Source organism: Lontra canadensis, unplaced genomic scaffold (genome assembly GCF_010015895.1).
Source record: "Lontra canadensis isolate GAN:19392208 unplaced genomic scaffold, GSC_riverotter_1.0 scaffold16, whole genome shotgun sequence".
NCBI lineage: Eukaryota > Metazoa > Chordata > Mammalia > Carnivora > Mustelidae > Lontra > Lontra canadensis.
Window position 1 is genome coordinate 21,016,700 of NW_022631010.1, and position 18,098 is coordinate 21,034,797.

At 43.7% G+C, this 18,098-nt stretch overlaps 1 protein-coding gene across 1 annotated transcript in view; it reads left to right on the forward strand.

The window, feature by feature from the left end:
* Window positions 1-18,098, forward strand: part of SLC24A3 (solute carrier family 24 member 3) — a 484,555-nt gene that overhangs the window by 335,177 nt on the left and 131,280 nt on the right. Inside the window, exons 4-6 of the mRNA XM_032859275.1 lie at window positions 11,733-11,807; window positions 15,059-15,143; window positions 15,530-15,633. Coding sequence (XP_032715166.1) covers window positions 11,733-11,807; window positions 15,059-15,143; window positions 15,530-15,633 — 264 coding nt within the window. The remainder of the gene's footprint in view (window positions 1-11,732; window positions 11,808-15,058; window positions 15,144-15,529; window positions 15,634-18,098) is intronic.

Below are 18,098 nucleotides of genomic sequence, written 5' to 3' on the forward strand. Positions count from 1 at the left end.
GCACCTTGTAAAAATAATAATATTAAAAAAAATCACCCAGCAGTTCCAGCATCTGGAAGTTTATCCTAAAAATGCAAAAGGATGTATGTTTAAAGATGTTCATTGCAGCAGTGTTGATAGTCCATTATTTATAGGGGAAAACAGAAAGCTGCTACAAATAAAGAGGTGACTAAGGTTTACTCCTGCTTGTGCTGATCACATTGATACATTTATGTAAGTGGCATATTTGTATATGAGTAAGTAATCAAAATTAAGCTTGTAAAATAAAAAAAAAAATAAGAAAGAGCATCAGTGACTCCAACCAGCAGCTCCCAGATGTTGATGACTGGGATTCCAAAACCATCCCTCCCTTTGTGTAGTTGGAGAGATCAGCTTATTTGTAGGCCAACTGAAAATAGAAGGTGTCGATTGGGTAGCAGTTCCAGAATGGCCTCTGTTGGGGGGAGGCAGCTGGCCTCGGTGGGAAAACTCAGAGAGTCTTGGGGTCACATCCAAGACCTGCCATTTGCCATCCTTGTGTCCTTGGACAAGGTACCATACTCTCAGAAGCATCTGGGAAATGGGGCCAGTAACTCCCTGCCTCCCCCAGGGGTTAAAAAAATGACATGGACAGTTCTCATAAAGTACCTGGAATGTACCTCCATACCCGACCCAACAAACAGTAGCAAATGTTAACAGTATTGTTATTAGTCATTATCACCAATCATTATATCCTTTGGAAATAGAGGAATGGCCAACTTGACGGAAAAGTGCCTCGCTCTAAAACATTCAGACCAGTGGTATCGATGGTACTATCTATATCATCAGGCTTTCTTCAAGGTTGTAGGTTCTTCAAGGTTGTATCTTCAAGACTGACTTTGTATATTTGTTTTGTTCCTTTGTTCTGTTTAGTTGTTGTTTTTTTTAATTTCTTAGTACTAGTAGTAGACCCTTTTTTAGAGCATTTTTAGGTTCATAACAAAATAGAGCAGAAGGTACTGATTTCCTTTTCCTTCCTACTCCTCTACCTGCTCAGCACCTTCCCCCATCAATACTTTGTTCTGTTTTATTTGTTTTTCCAGTGGGAACCTGATTTCCAATGGGTAACATGGCAGGAATTGGAACAGAGTTTCTTGTAAGCAGAGTGGTAGGACAGTAAGTGCTCTATGGCTGGAAAGGAGCCCCATTACCTGGTGGCCAGAGGGCATCTGATCCAGGATGGGCATCCCCATCTCACACTCCCCTGTGCAGGGAAGTTAATGTCATAGTCATCACCCTTGAAAGCACAGAGAACCTGGGAGACCTCTTCATGTCTCAACCCAGTCAATCCAAGTGTTGATTTGCAATATGTTAGATGGAGCTTCTTGCTTCACAACATATTGGAATATATTCTTAAAGAGATGATTTATAGACTTGGCTATTTCAGTGAGTTGAGTGTGGCAGCTTTAGACAGATTATTTAGATCTTGCTTAATTCAAAAATGTGCAATTCTATATTCCAGTTACTGCATCTGGCTGTCCTTTCAAGATAATGATAAAGTCCACATATCTTTGGATCAGCCAAGTCATACAGTAAAAGGGGGAGGGGGAGTTGAGTCCATTACAACTTGGGAGTATATTTTCTCATTCATCCACAAGCTGAAAATATAGCATTAATTTTTTTTTAAATTGACATTTTCTTCCCCCAGAAATCCACAAATAATTTTGTGTAGATTATGAATAGACCAATCAATAAAAGTTATTTTTAAGGCTTCTCTGCATGCCAAACATCATAGGCTCCTTGGAGATTAAAAACATATAAGATGGAATCCTTGCCCTAAAGTCTCCACCATCTACAATATTCACGTAAGAAATACAAACTCAAGGTGGACAAACAGAAAATATAGATAGGAATAAAAAAAAACAGAGTCACACCAACAGAGGGAGAAGCTATTTTGATTTATGGCCTTACAAACTCTTATATGCAAATATACTTATGTGAGTATGTGTGTATTTATGTGATTTTTTTTAACATATAATGTATTATTTACCCCAGAGGTACAGGTCTGTGAATCATCAGGCTTACACATTTCACAGCACTCACCATAGCACATACCCTCCCCAATGTCCATCACCCAGCCACTCTGTCCCTCCCCAACCACCCCTCAGGAATCCTCAGTTTGTTTCATGAGATTAAGTCTCTTGTGGTTTATCTTCCTACCGATCTCATCTTGTTTCATCTTTTTCCCTCCCTACCCCCCACAACCCTCTGCCAGCCTCCCAAATTCCTCATACCAGAGAGATCATATGATAATTGTCTTTCTCTGATTGGCTTTTTTCACTCAGCATAATACCTTCTAGTTCCATCCACGTCATTACAAATGACAAGATTTCTTGGGGGTTTTGGTGGCTGCATAGTATTCCATTGTGTATATATACACCACACCTTCTTTATCCATTCATTTGTTGATGGACGTCTAGGTTTTTTCCATAGTTTGGCTATTCTGGACATTGTTGCTGTAAACATTCAGGTGCAAGTGCCCCTTTGGATCACTACATTTGTATCATTGGGGTAAATACCCAGTAGTGCAATTGCTGGGTCGTATAGTAGCTCTATTTTCAACTTTTTGGGGAACCTCCATACTGTTTTCCAGAGTGGCTGTTCCAGCTTGCATTCCCACCAAGAGTGTAGGAGGGTTCCCCTTTCTCCGCATCCTTGCCAACATCTGTCATTTCCTGACTTATTAATTTTAGCCATTTTGACTGGTGTGAGGTCGTATCTTACTGTGGTTTTGATTTGTATTTCCCTGATGCCGAGTGATATTGAGCTCTTTTTCATGTGTCTGTTGGCCATCTGGATGTCTTCTTTGCAGAAATGTCTGTTCATGTCCTCTGCCCATTTCTTGATTGGATTATTTGTCCTTTGGGTGTTGAGTTTGATAAGTTCTTTATAGATTTTGGATATTAGCCCTTTATCTGATACATCATTTGTGAATATCTTCTCCCATTCTGTCAGTTGTCTTTTGGTTTTGTTGACTGTTTCCTTTGCTGTGCTAAAGTTTTGATCTTGTTGAAGTCCCAATAGTTCATTTTTGCCCTTGCTTCCCTTGCCTTTGGCGGTGTTTCTAGGAAGAAGTTGCTGTGGCTGAGGTCAAAGAGGTTGCTGCCTGTGTTCTCCTCAAGGATTTTGATGGATTCCTGTTTCACATTAAGCTCTTTCATCCCTTTTGAGTCCATTTGTGTGTGTAGGAAATGGTCCAGTTTCATTCTTCTGCATGTGGCTGTCCAATTTTCCCAACACCATTTGTTGAAGAGACTGTCTTTTTTCCATTGGACATTCTTTCCTGCTTTGTCAAAGATTAGTTGACCATAGAGTTGAGGGTCTATTTCTGGGCTTTCTATTCTGTTCCATTGATCTATGTGTCTGTTTTTGTGCCAGTACCATACTGTCTTGATGATTATAGCTTTGTAATAGATCTTGAAGTCTGGAATTGTGATGCCACCAACTATTTTTTTTTTTTTTCAACATTTCTCTGGCTGTTCGGGGTCTTTTCTGGTTCCATAAATTTTAAGATTTTTTATTCCATTTCCTTGAAAAAAATGTATGGTATTTTGATGGGAATTGCATTAAATGTGTAGATTGTTTTAGGTAGCATAGACATTTTCACAATATTTGTTCTCTCAGTCCATGAGCATGAAACATTTTCCATTTCTTTCTGTCTTCCTCAATTTCTTTCCTGAGTACTTTATAGTTTTCTGAGTACAGATTCTTTGCCTCTTTGGTTAGGTTTACTCCTAGGTATCTTACACTTTTGGGTGCAGTTGTTATTGGGATCAACTCCTTAATTTCTCTTTCATCTTGCTGTTGGTGTATAGAAATGCAACTGATTTCTGTGCATTGATTTTATATCCTGACACTTTGCGAAATTTCTGTGTGAGTTCTAGCAGTTTTGGAGTGGGGTCTTTTGGGTTTACCACATAAAGTATCATATCATCTACAAGGAGTGAGAGATAGACTTCTTTCTTGCCAATTCAGATGATGTTTATTTCTTTTTGTTGTCTGATTGCTGAGGCTAGGACTTCTAGTACTATGTTGAATAGCAATGGTGATAGTGGACATCCCTGCCATGTTCCTGACCTTAGGGGAAAAGCTTTCAGTTTTTCCCCATTGAGAATGGTATTTGCTGTGGGTTTTTCATAGATGGCATTGATGATATTGAGTGATGTATCCTCTATCCCTACACTTCGAAGGGTTTTGCTCAAGAAAGGATGCTGTCCTTTGTCAAATGCTTTTTCAGCATCTATTAAGAGTATTATATGGTTCTTGTTCTTCCTTCCATTAATGTATTATATCACATTGATTGATTTGCAGATATTGAACCAACGTTGCAGCTCAGGAATAAATCACACTTGGTTATGATGAATAATCCTTTTAATGTCGTGTTGGATCCTATTAGCTAGTGTTTTGGTGAAAATTTTTGCATCCGTGTTCATCAAGGATATTGGTCTATAATTCCCCTTTGTGATGGGGTCTTTGTGTGGTTTTTGGATCAAGGTAATGCTGACCTCGTAAAATGAGTTTGGAAGTTTTTCTTCCCTTTCTATTTTTTGGAACAGTTTCAGGAGAATAGATATTAATTCTTCTTTAAATGTTTGGTGGAATTCCCCTGGGAAGCCACCTGGCCCTGGGCTCTTGTTTGTTAGGAGACTTTTGATGACTGCTTCGACCTCCATACTGGTTATGGGTCTGTTCAGGTTTTCTATTTCTTTCTGGTTCAGTTGGTAGTTTATGTCTCTAGGAATGCATCCAGATTGTCAAATTTGCTGGCATATTGTTGCTTGTAATATGTTCTTATAATTGTTTGTACTTCTTTGGTGTTGGTTGTGATCTCTCCTCTTTCATTCATGATTTTGTTAATTCGGGTCTTTCTCTCTTTTTTTTGATAAGTCTGGCCAGGGGATTATCAATCTTATTAATTCTTCCACAGAACAAGTTCCGTTGATTTGTTCTACTGTTTTTTTGGTTTCCACTTCATTGATTTCTGCTCTGATCTTTATTATTTTTCTTCTCTTGCTGGGTTTATGCTTTCTTTGCTGTTCTTTCTTCAGCTCCTTCAGGTGTAGGGTTAGGTTGTGTACTTGAGACCTTTCTTGTTTCTTGAGAAAGGCTTGTATTGCTATACACTTTCCTCTCAGGACCACCTTTGCTGTGTCCCAAAGGTATTTTTAGGTCTCTAGCCATTGGTACTGCCTCTTGTTCTTTTTTTTTTTTTTGTGGTGAGTTTTTCCACCTTGTTATTCATACCTTGTCATTTTATGCAGATAAGAATAGATGAATGAGAACAAAATACTAAAAGGGTAGCAACAACCCCAGAAAAATATATACTAACCAAATTAGGCCCTGAAACCAGGGGGAGAAGAAAGGGGAAAATAGAAAAAATATTATTTTATATACATATAAAATAATATTTTTCTATATATGTAATATATATAATATATATTATATATATATAATATATGTTATATATAATATATGTTATATAGAGAGAGCCACACACTTGATTTTGTGTGTTTTTTGGTCTGTTAGAAGAAACTGCCTCCCAAAAATTTTAAAGAAAGAAAAATTGGCTCAGGTCATGATCCCAGCATCCTGGGATCGAGTCCCACATCGGGCTTCTTGCTCAATAGGGAGCCTGCTTCTCCTTCTGCCGCTGCCTGACACTCTGTCTGCCTGTGCTCACTCTCTCTGACAAATAAATAAATAAAATCTTTAAAAAATTTTTATATATATACAAAAATAAGGGTAAAAATGATGAAGGGATAGAATATGACTGTGAAGATGTAAATTTAAAAAGACTGTAACATTGGGGAGGGTATGTGATATGGTTGGTGAGTGCTGTGAAGTGTGTAAGCCTGATGATTCACAGACCTGTACCCCTGGGGCAAATAATACATTTAATGTCGATAAATAAACCTTTAAAAGAAAAAAAGATTCTGAAAGAGGAATTGGTAAGATAAGAAGTTGATTGAAAAAAGAAAAAAAAAGAGGAAAGAATGTGATCAGGCTGGAGACTAGAACAAAGCCATGTGCTAGATTTAGGGTATATTTTGATCTATTAGAAGAAATTGTATCCCAAAATTTTAAAGAAAATAAAAACCTGTATGTATACAAAAAATAAGGTTAAATACAATGAAGAGATAAAATATGACTAGAGCAATGAAAATTAAAGATTTTTTAAAAGGTATTTATAAGGTAAAATAGTTAAAATAGGAAAGAGGAAAAATTTAAAAAACAGAATAAGAAAAATTCATTTTCGCTTTTGTTTCCTTTGCCTTTGGAGACATATCTTGAAAGAAGTTACTTTGGCCGATGTCGAAGAGGTTACTTCGGCCGATGTCGAAGAGGTTACCACCTACGTTTTCCTCTAGGATTCTGATGGAATCCTGCCTCACTTTGAGGTCTTTTATCCATTTTGAGTTTATCTTTGTGTATGGTGTAAGAGAATGGTTGAGTTTCATTCTTCTATACATAGCTGTCCAATTTTCCCAGCACCATTTATTGAAGAGACATCTTTCTTCCACTGTATATTTTTTCCTGCTTTGTCGAAAATTAGTTGACCATAAAGTTGAAGGTCCATATCTGGGTTCTCTACTCTGTTCCACTGGTCTATGTGTCTGTTTTTGTGCCAGTACCATTCTCTCTTGGTGATCATAGCTTTGTAGTAAAGCTTGAAATCGGGCAACATGATGCCTCCAGTTTCCTTTTTCTTTTTCAACATTTCCTTAGCAATTCAGGGTCTCTTCTGGTTCCATAGAAATTTTAGGATTGTTTGTTCCAGCTCTTTGAAAAATACCAGTGGTTTGATCAGAATGGCATTGAAAGTATAGATTGCTCTAGGCAGTATAGACATCTTAACAATGTTTATTCTTCCGATCCATGAGCATGGAATGCTCTTCCATCTTTTTGTATCTTCTTCAGTTTATTTCATTAGTGTTCTGTAGTTCCTTAAGTACAGATCCTTTACCTCTTTCATTAGGTTTATTCCCAGGTATCTAATTGTTCTTGGTGCTATAGTAAATGGAATCAATTCTCTAGTTTCCCTTTCTGTATTTTCATGGTTAGTGTATAAGAAAACAACTGATTTCTGTACATTGACTTTGTATCCTGCCACGTTACTGAATTGCTATATGAGTTCCTGTAGTTTGGCAGTGGAGTCTTTTGGGTTTTACATATAAAGTATCATGTCATCTGTGAAGAGAGAGAGTTTGACTTCTTCATTGCCAATTTGAATACTTTTTATTTCTCTTTGTTGTCTGAGTGCTGTTGCTAGGACTAATACTATGTTGAACAAGAGTGGTGAGAGTGGGCATCCTTGTAGTGTTCATGATCTCAACAGGAAGGCTGTGAGCTTTTTCCCATTGAGGATGATATTTGCTGTGGGTTTTTCATAGATAGATTTTATGAAGTTGAGGAATCTTCCCTCTATCCCTATACTTTGAATTGTTTTAATCAGGAACAGATGCTGTATCTTGTCAGATGCTTTTTCTGCATCAATTGAGAGGACCATGTGGTTTTTCTCTCTTCTCTTATTGATTTGTTCTATCACACTGATTGATTTGTGAATGCTGAACCACCCCTGCATCCCATGGATAAATCCCACCTTGCCATGGTGGATAATCTTTCTAATGTACCATTGTTTCCTATTAGCTAGGATCTTGTTAAGAATCTTAGCATCCATATTCATCAAGGATATTGGTCTGAAATTCTCCTTTTTGGTGGGGTCTTTGCCTGGTTTGGGGATCAGGGTAATGCTTGCTTCATAAAGAGAGTCTGGAAGTTTTCCTTCTGCTTGAATTTTTTGAAACAGTTTCAGGAGAGTAGGTATTATTTCTTCTTTGAATGTGTGGTAGAATTTCTCAGGGAATCCATCAGGTCCTGGGATGTTGTTTTTTGGGAGATTTTTGATCACTGCTTCAATCTCATTACTAGATATTGGTCTATTCAGGTTGTCGATTTCTTCCTGATTCAGTTTTGGAAGGTTATAGGTTTCCAGGAATGCATCCATTTCATCTAGGTTGCTTAACTTATTGGCATATAATTGTTGATAATAATTTCTGATGATTAAAAAAAAATTCTGATGATTATTTCTATTTCCTTGGTGTTAGTCGTGATCTCTCCCTTTTCATTCATAATTTTATTAATTTGGGTCCTCTCTTTTTTCTTTTGGATTAGTTTGGCCAGTGGTTTATCGATCTTACTGATTTTTTCAAAAAACCAGTTTCTAGTTTCAGTGATGCATTCTATTATATCTCTAGTTTCTATCTCATTGATCTCTGCTCTAATCTTGATTATGAATTCTGGAACTCTGAAAAGAAATTTTAAAAAAATAAAAATTTTTAAAAATAGAATAAGAAAATGAATTTCTAAATTTAACTTTGAAAGACTAACGATCATGGAGAAAAACCATGAATTCTATGTGTTGCTTTCCCCTACCTCTGGAGTTCTGCAGTTTTCACCAATTGGTGAACTTGGCTGGATGTTCTTACTGATCTTCTGGGGGAGGGACCTGTTGCAGTGATTCTCAAATGTCTTTGCCCCAGGCGGAATTGCACTGCCCTTGCCAGGGACCAGGCTAAGCGATCTGTTCAGGTTCGCTCTTGGAGCTTTTGTTCCCCAAACGCTTTCCATAGAGCTTTGGAGGACGGGAATGAAGTTGATGGCCTCCCAATCTCTGGCCCATAGTAGCTGAGGGCTTGGGGGCCTGCTCCTTAGCCCACCCTCAGAGAAAAGTAGGCAATCCCTCCCATCTCCCTGGTCTCCGGCCACACTCCAAGTTCATCCAGACTGTGACCAAGCATTTTCATCTCTGGTGCCTGGTCCCATTTGGAGTCTTCAAACCCAGCAGATTCCTGCAACATGCTCCCACACCACTCCTTCCAGAGGAGGAAGGAGAGTCTCCCCGGATCTGCCCCTTGTGGGGTCCCTGCTCAAAGAGTAGTGACCCAGCGATGCCCCAGATCATGGTTGAAGGTAACCCTGAGTTGAGAGCCCAATGCTTCACTCTGTCTCTGCCTCTGGCTTCCCTGCTCTGATACCTGGAAGCTTTGCCACCACTCAGACATCCCCAGTCTATCTGTGATCCCACGGGTCCTGAGACACACTGTCCCCACAAGAGCTCCACCCCCTGATTTGTCTCTGGGGTGATGTCCCTCAGTGGAGCAGACTTCTAAAAGTTCCTATTTTATGCTCCCCTGCCTTACCACTTGCCAGGAGCCAGCCCTTCCCTCTGCGGTCTCTCTTCCCAAATATTGCCTCAGATTCACTTCTCTGTGTGTCCTATTTTCCGGAAAGTGGTTGCTTTTCTGTTCTTAGAATTGCTGCTCTTCTTCTCTTTGATCTCCTGTTGAGTTTGTAGGTGTTCAGAATGGTTTGATAACTATCTAGCTGAACTCCTGGGACCTGATATTTAGGTTTCCTACTCCTCCGCTCCTACCCCCCTGTACTAATGTGTTTATACAATAGATGATACCCAAAAAGAGATTGTACACACTGTTTTATAATATTTTTCACTTAGCAATGTATTGTAAATGCCTTTTCTTGTTGTTCACTGTGGACTAAAATAATCTCTTTTAGCAGGATTTCATTGAGTGATGAACCACAGTTTAGATAACCAGTCCCCTACTGTATATTTTGTTAGGTTTTGATAATTTATTATAGTCAGCATTTTGGAAAGAATATCCCCGCTGCATATGTTTTTGTGCACTCGTCTGATATTTCTGTAGAATCAGGTGGTAAGATGTATTTTAGAATCTTACAGTCTGGTCAAAGAGCCCAAGCACATAGGTGTGAAAAGGAAAACGAGTTCATAGAGTAGGGGAGGGATGGCTAAATTAGTGCAACAACCAAGAGTCAGAGGCCAGAAAGATCATTTCATGCTTGGGTTGCTACAGAAGGCTTCATGAAGGACACCTGTGAGTGACAGAAACTCCATTCGAGTCATCTTAAGTGTAAAAGGCATATTATCGGCTCATGAAATTGGAAGGCTGACTTTGGCTTCAGACTGAGCTGGGTCCAGAGTTCATGAGGTGTCGTTGAGCACCTGTGTGTGTGTGTGTGTGTGTGTGTGTGTCTATCTGTCTTTGTGAATGTGTATGTCTGTATGTGTGTATCTGTGTGTGGATATGTCTGTCCCATCTCTTTGATGGTCTTCTTACTACATGAACTGCATTCTTGGGCAAACTCTCTCTACACACCAACTGCCTCCAGCAGCTCCAAACTTGAGTGGTATTTATATCTCATTAGGAGAGAGCCCCTCTCTCCCAGTTTCTCTGTCAATCCTTCCTTGGCCCCTTGCAGACCTTTTGCCCACCACCACTGTGTGACACAGAATGGGATGTCCTGGCGCCTAGCCTGGGTCTTGTGCCTGCACCCTGTGCAGAGAGAGGCTGAGAGTATGTGATTAAGGTCTGTCTGGTGGAGCAGTTCTCAAAAGGAAAAGATGTTGAGAGATGAAAACATGAAAGCGATGTCATTGTAGAGGATGCTGAACTTAAAGGATGAGCCGCTATACCCATTTGATGTTTTAGGTGTCAAGTAACAGGAAAACTCCAAATCAGACTGGTCTGCTGAATGCCCTGTTACGAAGTCCAGAGGCAGGCATGCTCCAGCCTGATATGCTCAATGGCTTGGTGATGCTGTTAAGTTACTCAGAGTCAGCTTCATCTTATATCCCATTTCCCTCAACATGGCTGCTAGGAGCAGTCAGGAGTCCTAGCTTCCTTGTCTGTAACCAGTGCTGGAGGTTGGGAAATGGCACCCACTGGCAAGGACTCTAAGACATTTCCTGCCATGTCATTGGACCAGTCCAGATCATGTGTCCATCCTTGAACCACCAGCCATCAGTGGGAAACACTGTTACACTATTGCCCAGTCAGTATCTACTCTGGGAGGAAAGGGTGGGGTCACCTTCCCAGAGGATATGGTGGATATTGGGATGAAACTGGGGTCCCATTGGGATGGAGTGGAAGACGATGCTAGCTGGTCAACCAACAATGGAATCCAAGTAAGATTTTACTAATTAGAGAAGTAACCTGAGTTAAACAGGTAGAGAGGTAAGTTATGGCCAAACCGTAGACTTTAGGGTTTTTCCTAGTCAGAGCTGACAAGAAGCAAGATTGCAGAGTCTGTTCTGCAGGGAACAGCACAGTGAACAGCCTCAGTTGAAGTGTTTGTTAATTTATTCCTTCATTGCATACATATTTATTGAACACTTATTATGCACTGTGCCCAGTGCTGGGGATAAATAAGATAGACAAAGTTCACATCCTCTTGGACTTCTAGTGAGGAAGATGGAGAACATACAAATTAATACGTCAAGGAAAACAAGTCAGGATAAGGTGGGTAGAGAGAAATGGGAGGGAGGGGAGTCCAAGGACCCTTGCTTAAGTTGACATTGAACCAGGGACTCGAAGGACATGATGGAGTAAGCCAAGGTCATCTGAGGGAAGCATGATTTGAGCAGAGGGAACAGTAAGTGCAAAGTCCCTGAGGCAGGCATCTGCCTGTCTGTTTGGTGGACAAGGGGAGAGTGGTAGATGATGAGGTCAGAGATGACGGGTGAGATCGCAGAGGGCCTCCCAGGCAATGCTGTCTTTATACTTTACCATGTTGCATCCATGATGTTGGAGGGTGTTATTGAAGCAGAGGGTAGACAGACCCTCACCCTATGGCTCTGCCTTGGCTCTGACTTCAACACCTTCTTTCTTCTCTTCCAGGCCATGTACATGTTCTACGCACTGGCCATTGTGTGTGACGACTTCTTTGTCCCCTCCTTGGAAAAGATTTGTGAGGTACGTGCCTTATATTCTCAGCATGTCTGGGCAGGTGATGCAACTATGCTGCCCCAGCCCCCTTCACTGAGGACCTGGGGAGCCCTCCATGCCACTGCGCGGGAGCACCGGGCATCAGCGTCCTTCTGAGTGACCAGCAAAATTAGCACAAAAGCTTCATTGGTCCATTTAGAATGTCAGGGTACCGACCCATAGTTGGGCTTTCACCCCTATGGCCAGCTCTCCCTGCTCCATTCGGCAATTCGTGGTGCTCTTTGTGTCCTATTTCCCTGTTGTCTTTTCCTCTTTTAAATCCTTCTTTCTCCCTTTGTGTTCCTCATCTTCCCCTCCTCTGTTTCCTTCTGCATCTGTGACCTCCCTCGTGGGGTCCTCACCGAGCAGGAGGCCTTCAGCCACACGCCTCCACCGCCCTGCCCCTCTGTACATGTGCAGAAATGCTCTAAGCAGAGGCCCAAGAAGGAAGATGATCAAAGAACTGACCACAGAGAACAGGAAAGGGACTCTGTTCTCACTCAGCCCGGGAATGCCTGGTTGAAGACCAAATGACAGCCCTTTCATCAGAAAATATTCAGCGTATTTAGAACACTTTTATTCTCTCGCCTCTTTCATCTCCGTCTGTTTTGAAATGTAGTTTCCTTTATCTGGAAACTTTCCACTTTATTTTTAATTCAGAATCCTGTTTTCCGAAAGCCTCTCTCCCAGACACGCCTCCCATCTGGGACTCATGTTCTTCATGTAGTTCTCAGACTTGGTCATCCTTCCCTTTCCCTCCCCCTCAACCAACCCCTGATTGTCTGAGTCACTGGGGGAAGCAGAGGACCCAAGTTGCATTGCTGTGAAGTGTCCAGATGATGCTGGGGCTCTTGGTCCACAAACCTCACTTAGAGATCACTCACTTAAATAGTTTCTTCTATATCCTGGAAATCTGCTTGGTTTTTGCACTTTAAAAATGAATGGATGGATGGATGGATGGATGGGAGAGAATCGGGCCTCAGGAGCCCTGGAGGGGCCTCAGGAGGAGGTTCCTTTATTGGGTGGAAGGAGAAAGAGAACAATGAGGTGGCATCTGAGATGGATAGTGGGCACATGTGGGACCCTTTTGTCCCAAGCAACGTCACCTGAGCACAGGGTCACCTTATAGGGCAGGAGAGGAGGTGCTGAGGCACCCATAACTGCGGTCATTTGTGATCTTGGAAATACCACCACTTGGTGTTCTATTCATTATGCAAAACAAACTACTCTCTTTCCCACACAACTTTTTTTTATAGCCAATTTATGACCCTGCTCTAGACATGTGTGTAGTCTTGTCAGGAAGTATTCTGCTCCATAGGGGAAATCCATAGCACCTGTGAGCACACCCCCTTGGGGAGGAAATGAGATGAGACAGAGCATGGTCCTTGACATCTATAGGCCTTAGGACACATAGCCACTCTCTAGGGTGAGGCACACGGGGCTGGATGAAGTTCTGGGAAGTTGGAAAGTAGATAGAGGAAAAGGGAGGGAGATCTGGATGGAGGGCGGGGATGGTTAGGGAAGGGCTTGTGCAGGGACAGGATGGGAGCAGCCCTTGGAGGCATTTTTCACATTTCAAGACAACACATTTCAAGGAAAGATATTTGTGCTGAGAAGAGTCTGAGCTCTGGGACAAAGGGAGGAGAACCCAGGACTGGAATCCACCTCTGGGGTAGGGACATCAGGGTTACCAGCACTCAGGAGGGAGCTAGGAAGGCTCTTAACAACTATGTTCTTGTAAATAGAGGTGTCCAGAGGCAGAAAGACCCTCTCCCTCCCCCCAGCTGGTAATTCGGAGCATCCAGCAAGATGTTACCAGAGCCCAGGTGAATTAGGGATGAGAGAGGAGGGGAGGTAAGGAAACATGGGAGAAGAAGCAGACTTCAGGGTTTGAAGGAGAGAGAGAGGAACTGGAGATGAGCTCAGGGTGTGGACTCTGTGTCTGATGCCCATTAGGGACCCCAAGCTGGAACAGACACAGCAGTCCTGGGCTCCCAGCTCCTGGCAAGTCTTGATGGACCACCAAGGAATGTGAGCTCTGTGTTAGGTCACCTTCAGGGACTCCCTGTCCAGGGTCTCACCTGCACCCCTCACAGCCACACCTTTCAACTGGAGGTATCAGCACCTCTTAGAGTCTTCTCAGAACCACATGTGAAGTTGAGCTGTTCAGTCCAGAGTGAGGGATCCCCCGGACTCCAGATCTAAGTGCTCCATTAGGGCTCCCACAGCAGCCGGTTGCTGGTCCATGGAGCCAGGGGCCTACGCCGAGGCCATGTTGCCCCTCCATGGCCGAGCAGGGAAGTGCAGCTGATCCTGCAATGGGAAGAGCGACTGTGTCATTCAAGACTAGTCTCTCCTGGCTGGGACCCGGCAGGAAACCCGCTAGTTACTGACAGCGGGGGCAGCATACGTTCTGAGTCCTGACTGAATGCAGGAAGGCTAAACACACTAACCTGCCTCAGATACCTGTACATTTGTCTCATCTTCTTGTAGATCAGGTTTTGGGTTTACAGACAGGGTAACTCGGAGGATTCATTGTATAGAACATCTTGGACGGCTCCACATCCTTTCCACTCAGTCTCAGTCTCACTGCTCCCCCGCCCCATTCTCCCAAAAGGGGGTTCAAACCTGCATTAGTGATGAGCAGTGGGTTTCAGGAGGGTGACCCCTCCACCCCCAAAGCCACTATAACCTCCTAGAATCTAGACTTGCAAACTGATTACCGGGAGCCTCATTTAGCCTGTGATAGGCATTTAGGCATACCTAAATATGCCCTTAGGCATATCTAAAGAATTACTGGGGAAAAAATAAAAAATATTTTGCCTAAAAATGTGGATTTGGACATCTCTTAAGAAGTAAGGCTATTTGATAACATGGAGGAAGTGAGTGGCATACCTTTAGAAAGGAGGTGGACCCCCACCATGCCTCACACTAGCCCATCCCCCCCCCGCCCCCCCCCCCCCCCGTTATCTGCACACCACCTGGGGCTCCTGGGTTGGGGATTCCTAGATCTTGTCAAGATCCTTTAACTCACAAAGCTATGGAGCCCCTCCCTCATCCTGCCCCTGAGGAGGATGGCCAGGGGAGCTGTGTCCCAGCAGGGGATGGTGCAAGAAAGGTCCAGCTGTGGAAGGGGGATGGTTCTGGGAGGCCCCGAGCTCAGGACCTCAGGAGTCATGATCGCCTTTGTTCTCAGGGGAGTCCCAACTCACCTGTGCTTTGTCCTTGTTCCTCTGTAGCGCCTGCACCTCAGTGAAGATGTGGCTGGGGCCACGTTCATGGCAGCAGGCAGTTCAGCCCCAGAGCTGTTCACATCCGTCATAGGTAGGTGATGACCTGGGAACATCTCTCAGCCCTGCCCTCTCTTGAGGACAAGGGCTGTGGGGACAGACAGCCTTGCAGTGGGTTGGCGAATACGAAATGAGACTCTTGAGACCCCAAGGAGCAGAACACCCGTCTTCCCGCCCCACTGTGGTGGTTGTCATTCTTTTACTTAAATGACACTTTCACTTTGCACAAGTGTGTCCCAGTTCCTGTGCCAGTGCCCCCACGGAACAATAGCCCCAGTGCAGATTTTAAAACTATCTCCCATCCTCAGCCATTTTCCCGTGGACCCTGAGAAAGGTCTAGCTAATACTTGTGAAAACTTCCCCACACTTGCATGAGGGTAACTGGCCACAACAACCAGGCTGACATCAGGTCTGTTTCAGGGGTCTTCATCACCAAGGGCGACGTGGGAGTTGGGACCATCGTGGGCTCTGCAGTGTTTAATATCCTGTGCATCATCGGTGTCTGCGGGCTCTTTGCTGGGCAGGTGAGGCCGGCGGTGGGACGTGGCATGGGGTCAGAGGGGACAGCGTGGAGGTGGGGCATTGGGGGCCGGTGGCCTCGGGCAGCAGTGACATGGGATCTCACACCCCAGGAGGCTGCCCAGCTGGGACTGGAAACTGTCAGGCACCATTGTTTGGTCTCCATGCTGATGGCTTACAGAACACCTGGGTCCACATAAATAATTGACCAGCCTGAAGGTACAGGCTACGGATCTGAAGGTGTCCAGCTCATTTTGAATGTCATGATCTGGACTGGAATGACCTAAAACAATTTAGGGTATGGGTTTTCCTCACTGGCGATAAAGTAAGTGAGGGAGAGAGAGACGGAGGAAACAACGGATTTTCATTTTCCGCTAAAAACCATTTGCTGCCGTCACAGCATAGGATGGTTTTCTGGGACAGCCTTCAAGCCATTTATTTTTGTGGTTACTTTAGCTTCGTTCTGGGATCCTGAGGGGCTTTGCATGCCTGTGTTTTGTTTCTGGAGGCTGTTCTACTCCCAGGGACTGTCATGGGGTCTGGTGTCTGTTTTGGAAAGCCTTAGGAAGACACCCAGAAGTCACCTAAGTTCAAGGCTCACTGGTGGCCCCAGGCAATGCTGAGGCACCCGTGTGTTTGCCAGCTCTGACGTCCTAATCCCCTCATGGGAGCTTTGATCCTGAGCTCTCCCCAGACACCCAGGCTTGAAGATCTTCTAGGAAAAGCACCTTCTAGAAGCCCATTTAGGGCACTCCCCTTGCTTTATTGAGGAGCCTTGTGATCCTAACCAATTCCCTCACTGTGAGGACACAGGGTCCTGCTAGAGGTGGTTAGCTGGTCTGAAGGCAAAAGAAAATGTCTTTGAACCTTCTTCCACACCCTTTTCTGGGCCCCTGTGCTGTCCAGTAAGCCGTCCAGGGGCACCCATCCTGCTTGTCTCTCTAATACAGACTGGAGAGTCTGCAGGAGGCACCTGGAACACGGTTGCAGTTCTCCACTGCCCATTTCTCACTGCCATCATTTTATGCCCGTCAATTTGTTCAGATTGCCTGATGGGTTGGCTGCTTGTGGGTAACAGGCAGAGGGACACCTCGATGTTACCAGGAATGGGCTCCAGAGCCCGCTGGCATGTCCATACGTGGTGATTGAGTTCTGCCCAACTTGCTGGACTGACATTTTCTTTTTTCTCAACATTTTGACCCATCATCTCTAGTCTTAGATTGTATGGACCCACAATGTGGGGTTTTTTAGACTTATAAATATAGTTAGTTCCCCCCAAAAACCAAAAAACAAGTCTCTGTCTTTGCCTTTGGTGCCATTTGTGCTTGCGTGGATCTCTTCTTGTCGGCCGTCTTCTCGTTGCCTTGTGGAGATGAATAGTCACATCCTCAGAAGAGGCTGTTGCCGTTCACACTCTCTTAATTAGCATTGTCACCATTAGCAGTATGATTATTAACCTGGCCGTTATTCTCATTGTCATTAGTGCATTAGTCATTTGTACCTGCAGCGTGATGGAAAGGCGAGCCCAAAGGGGGAGAAGCCACGTAAAGAAATGAAACAAATGACTGGGAGGTACCTAGAAAATGCCAGGCAACTAATTACATATGAAGTGGTTTGCATTCATTTGTATTCATAATTTATTAGCAATGTGGTTAATCACTGGCTTGGTTAGAACACCAGCTTAAAAGGCAGATTGCTTCCTGAACTTCAGCTCGTGCTGGTCTCAGTCACTTTCCTCCCTCTGGAAGGTCTTTGCAAGCAGAGAGAAGTAGCTGTTACTATGTTGTGAGAAGTCGCCCGTGTGATGATTCTGGTTGCCAGCACTTCCTTCTGTTTCTCCTTGTCTTGTGCCCACTTGGAGATGGCTAAGGCCATCCACCTCTATTCTTCCAGCAGTTTGTAGAATCCCGGAAGTCTTTGCAGAGGGAGGAAAATTATGTTTCGGAAGGAACATGGATCCGGGACTCAGACTGGCCTGGGTTTGAATCCCGACTGGTTTGAATCCCGACTTTGCCCTTTGCTGGCCATGAAATCCTGGAGAAGTGACTTTATCGCTCCTCCGAGCCTGTTTACAAATCTATGGAGCAGGTGGCTCTAAGCCTACCTACCACCTAGCATCGACCTACAGGTGAAACAGAACAGGTTCAGCATTAAGCAGCAGCCAGCCCACCCGGTAAATACTCAATAGAAGATGCCACCCTTGGCTTGCAGAAGAGTAACAATCCCTGGGGTCCTCACCTCCAAATCCCACCACAAGTCACTGTGATCCTTTGGCCAAGAAATTGGTGGACTCTACTAACTAGTGGAACATCCGCGGGGTGCCAGGTGGGGAAGTTAGGGAAGGTCAGGAAGAAGTTCTTCTAAGTGAAAATCAAAATGAGAAGATGCAGATAGAAGGGCGGTCTCAGAAGACCAGGCTTTGCCTCCATGCTGTCTCATCATTGAGAGGGAAAGGAAAAATGGGTGAGAA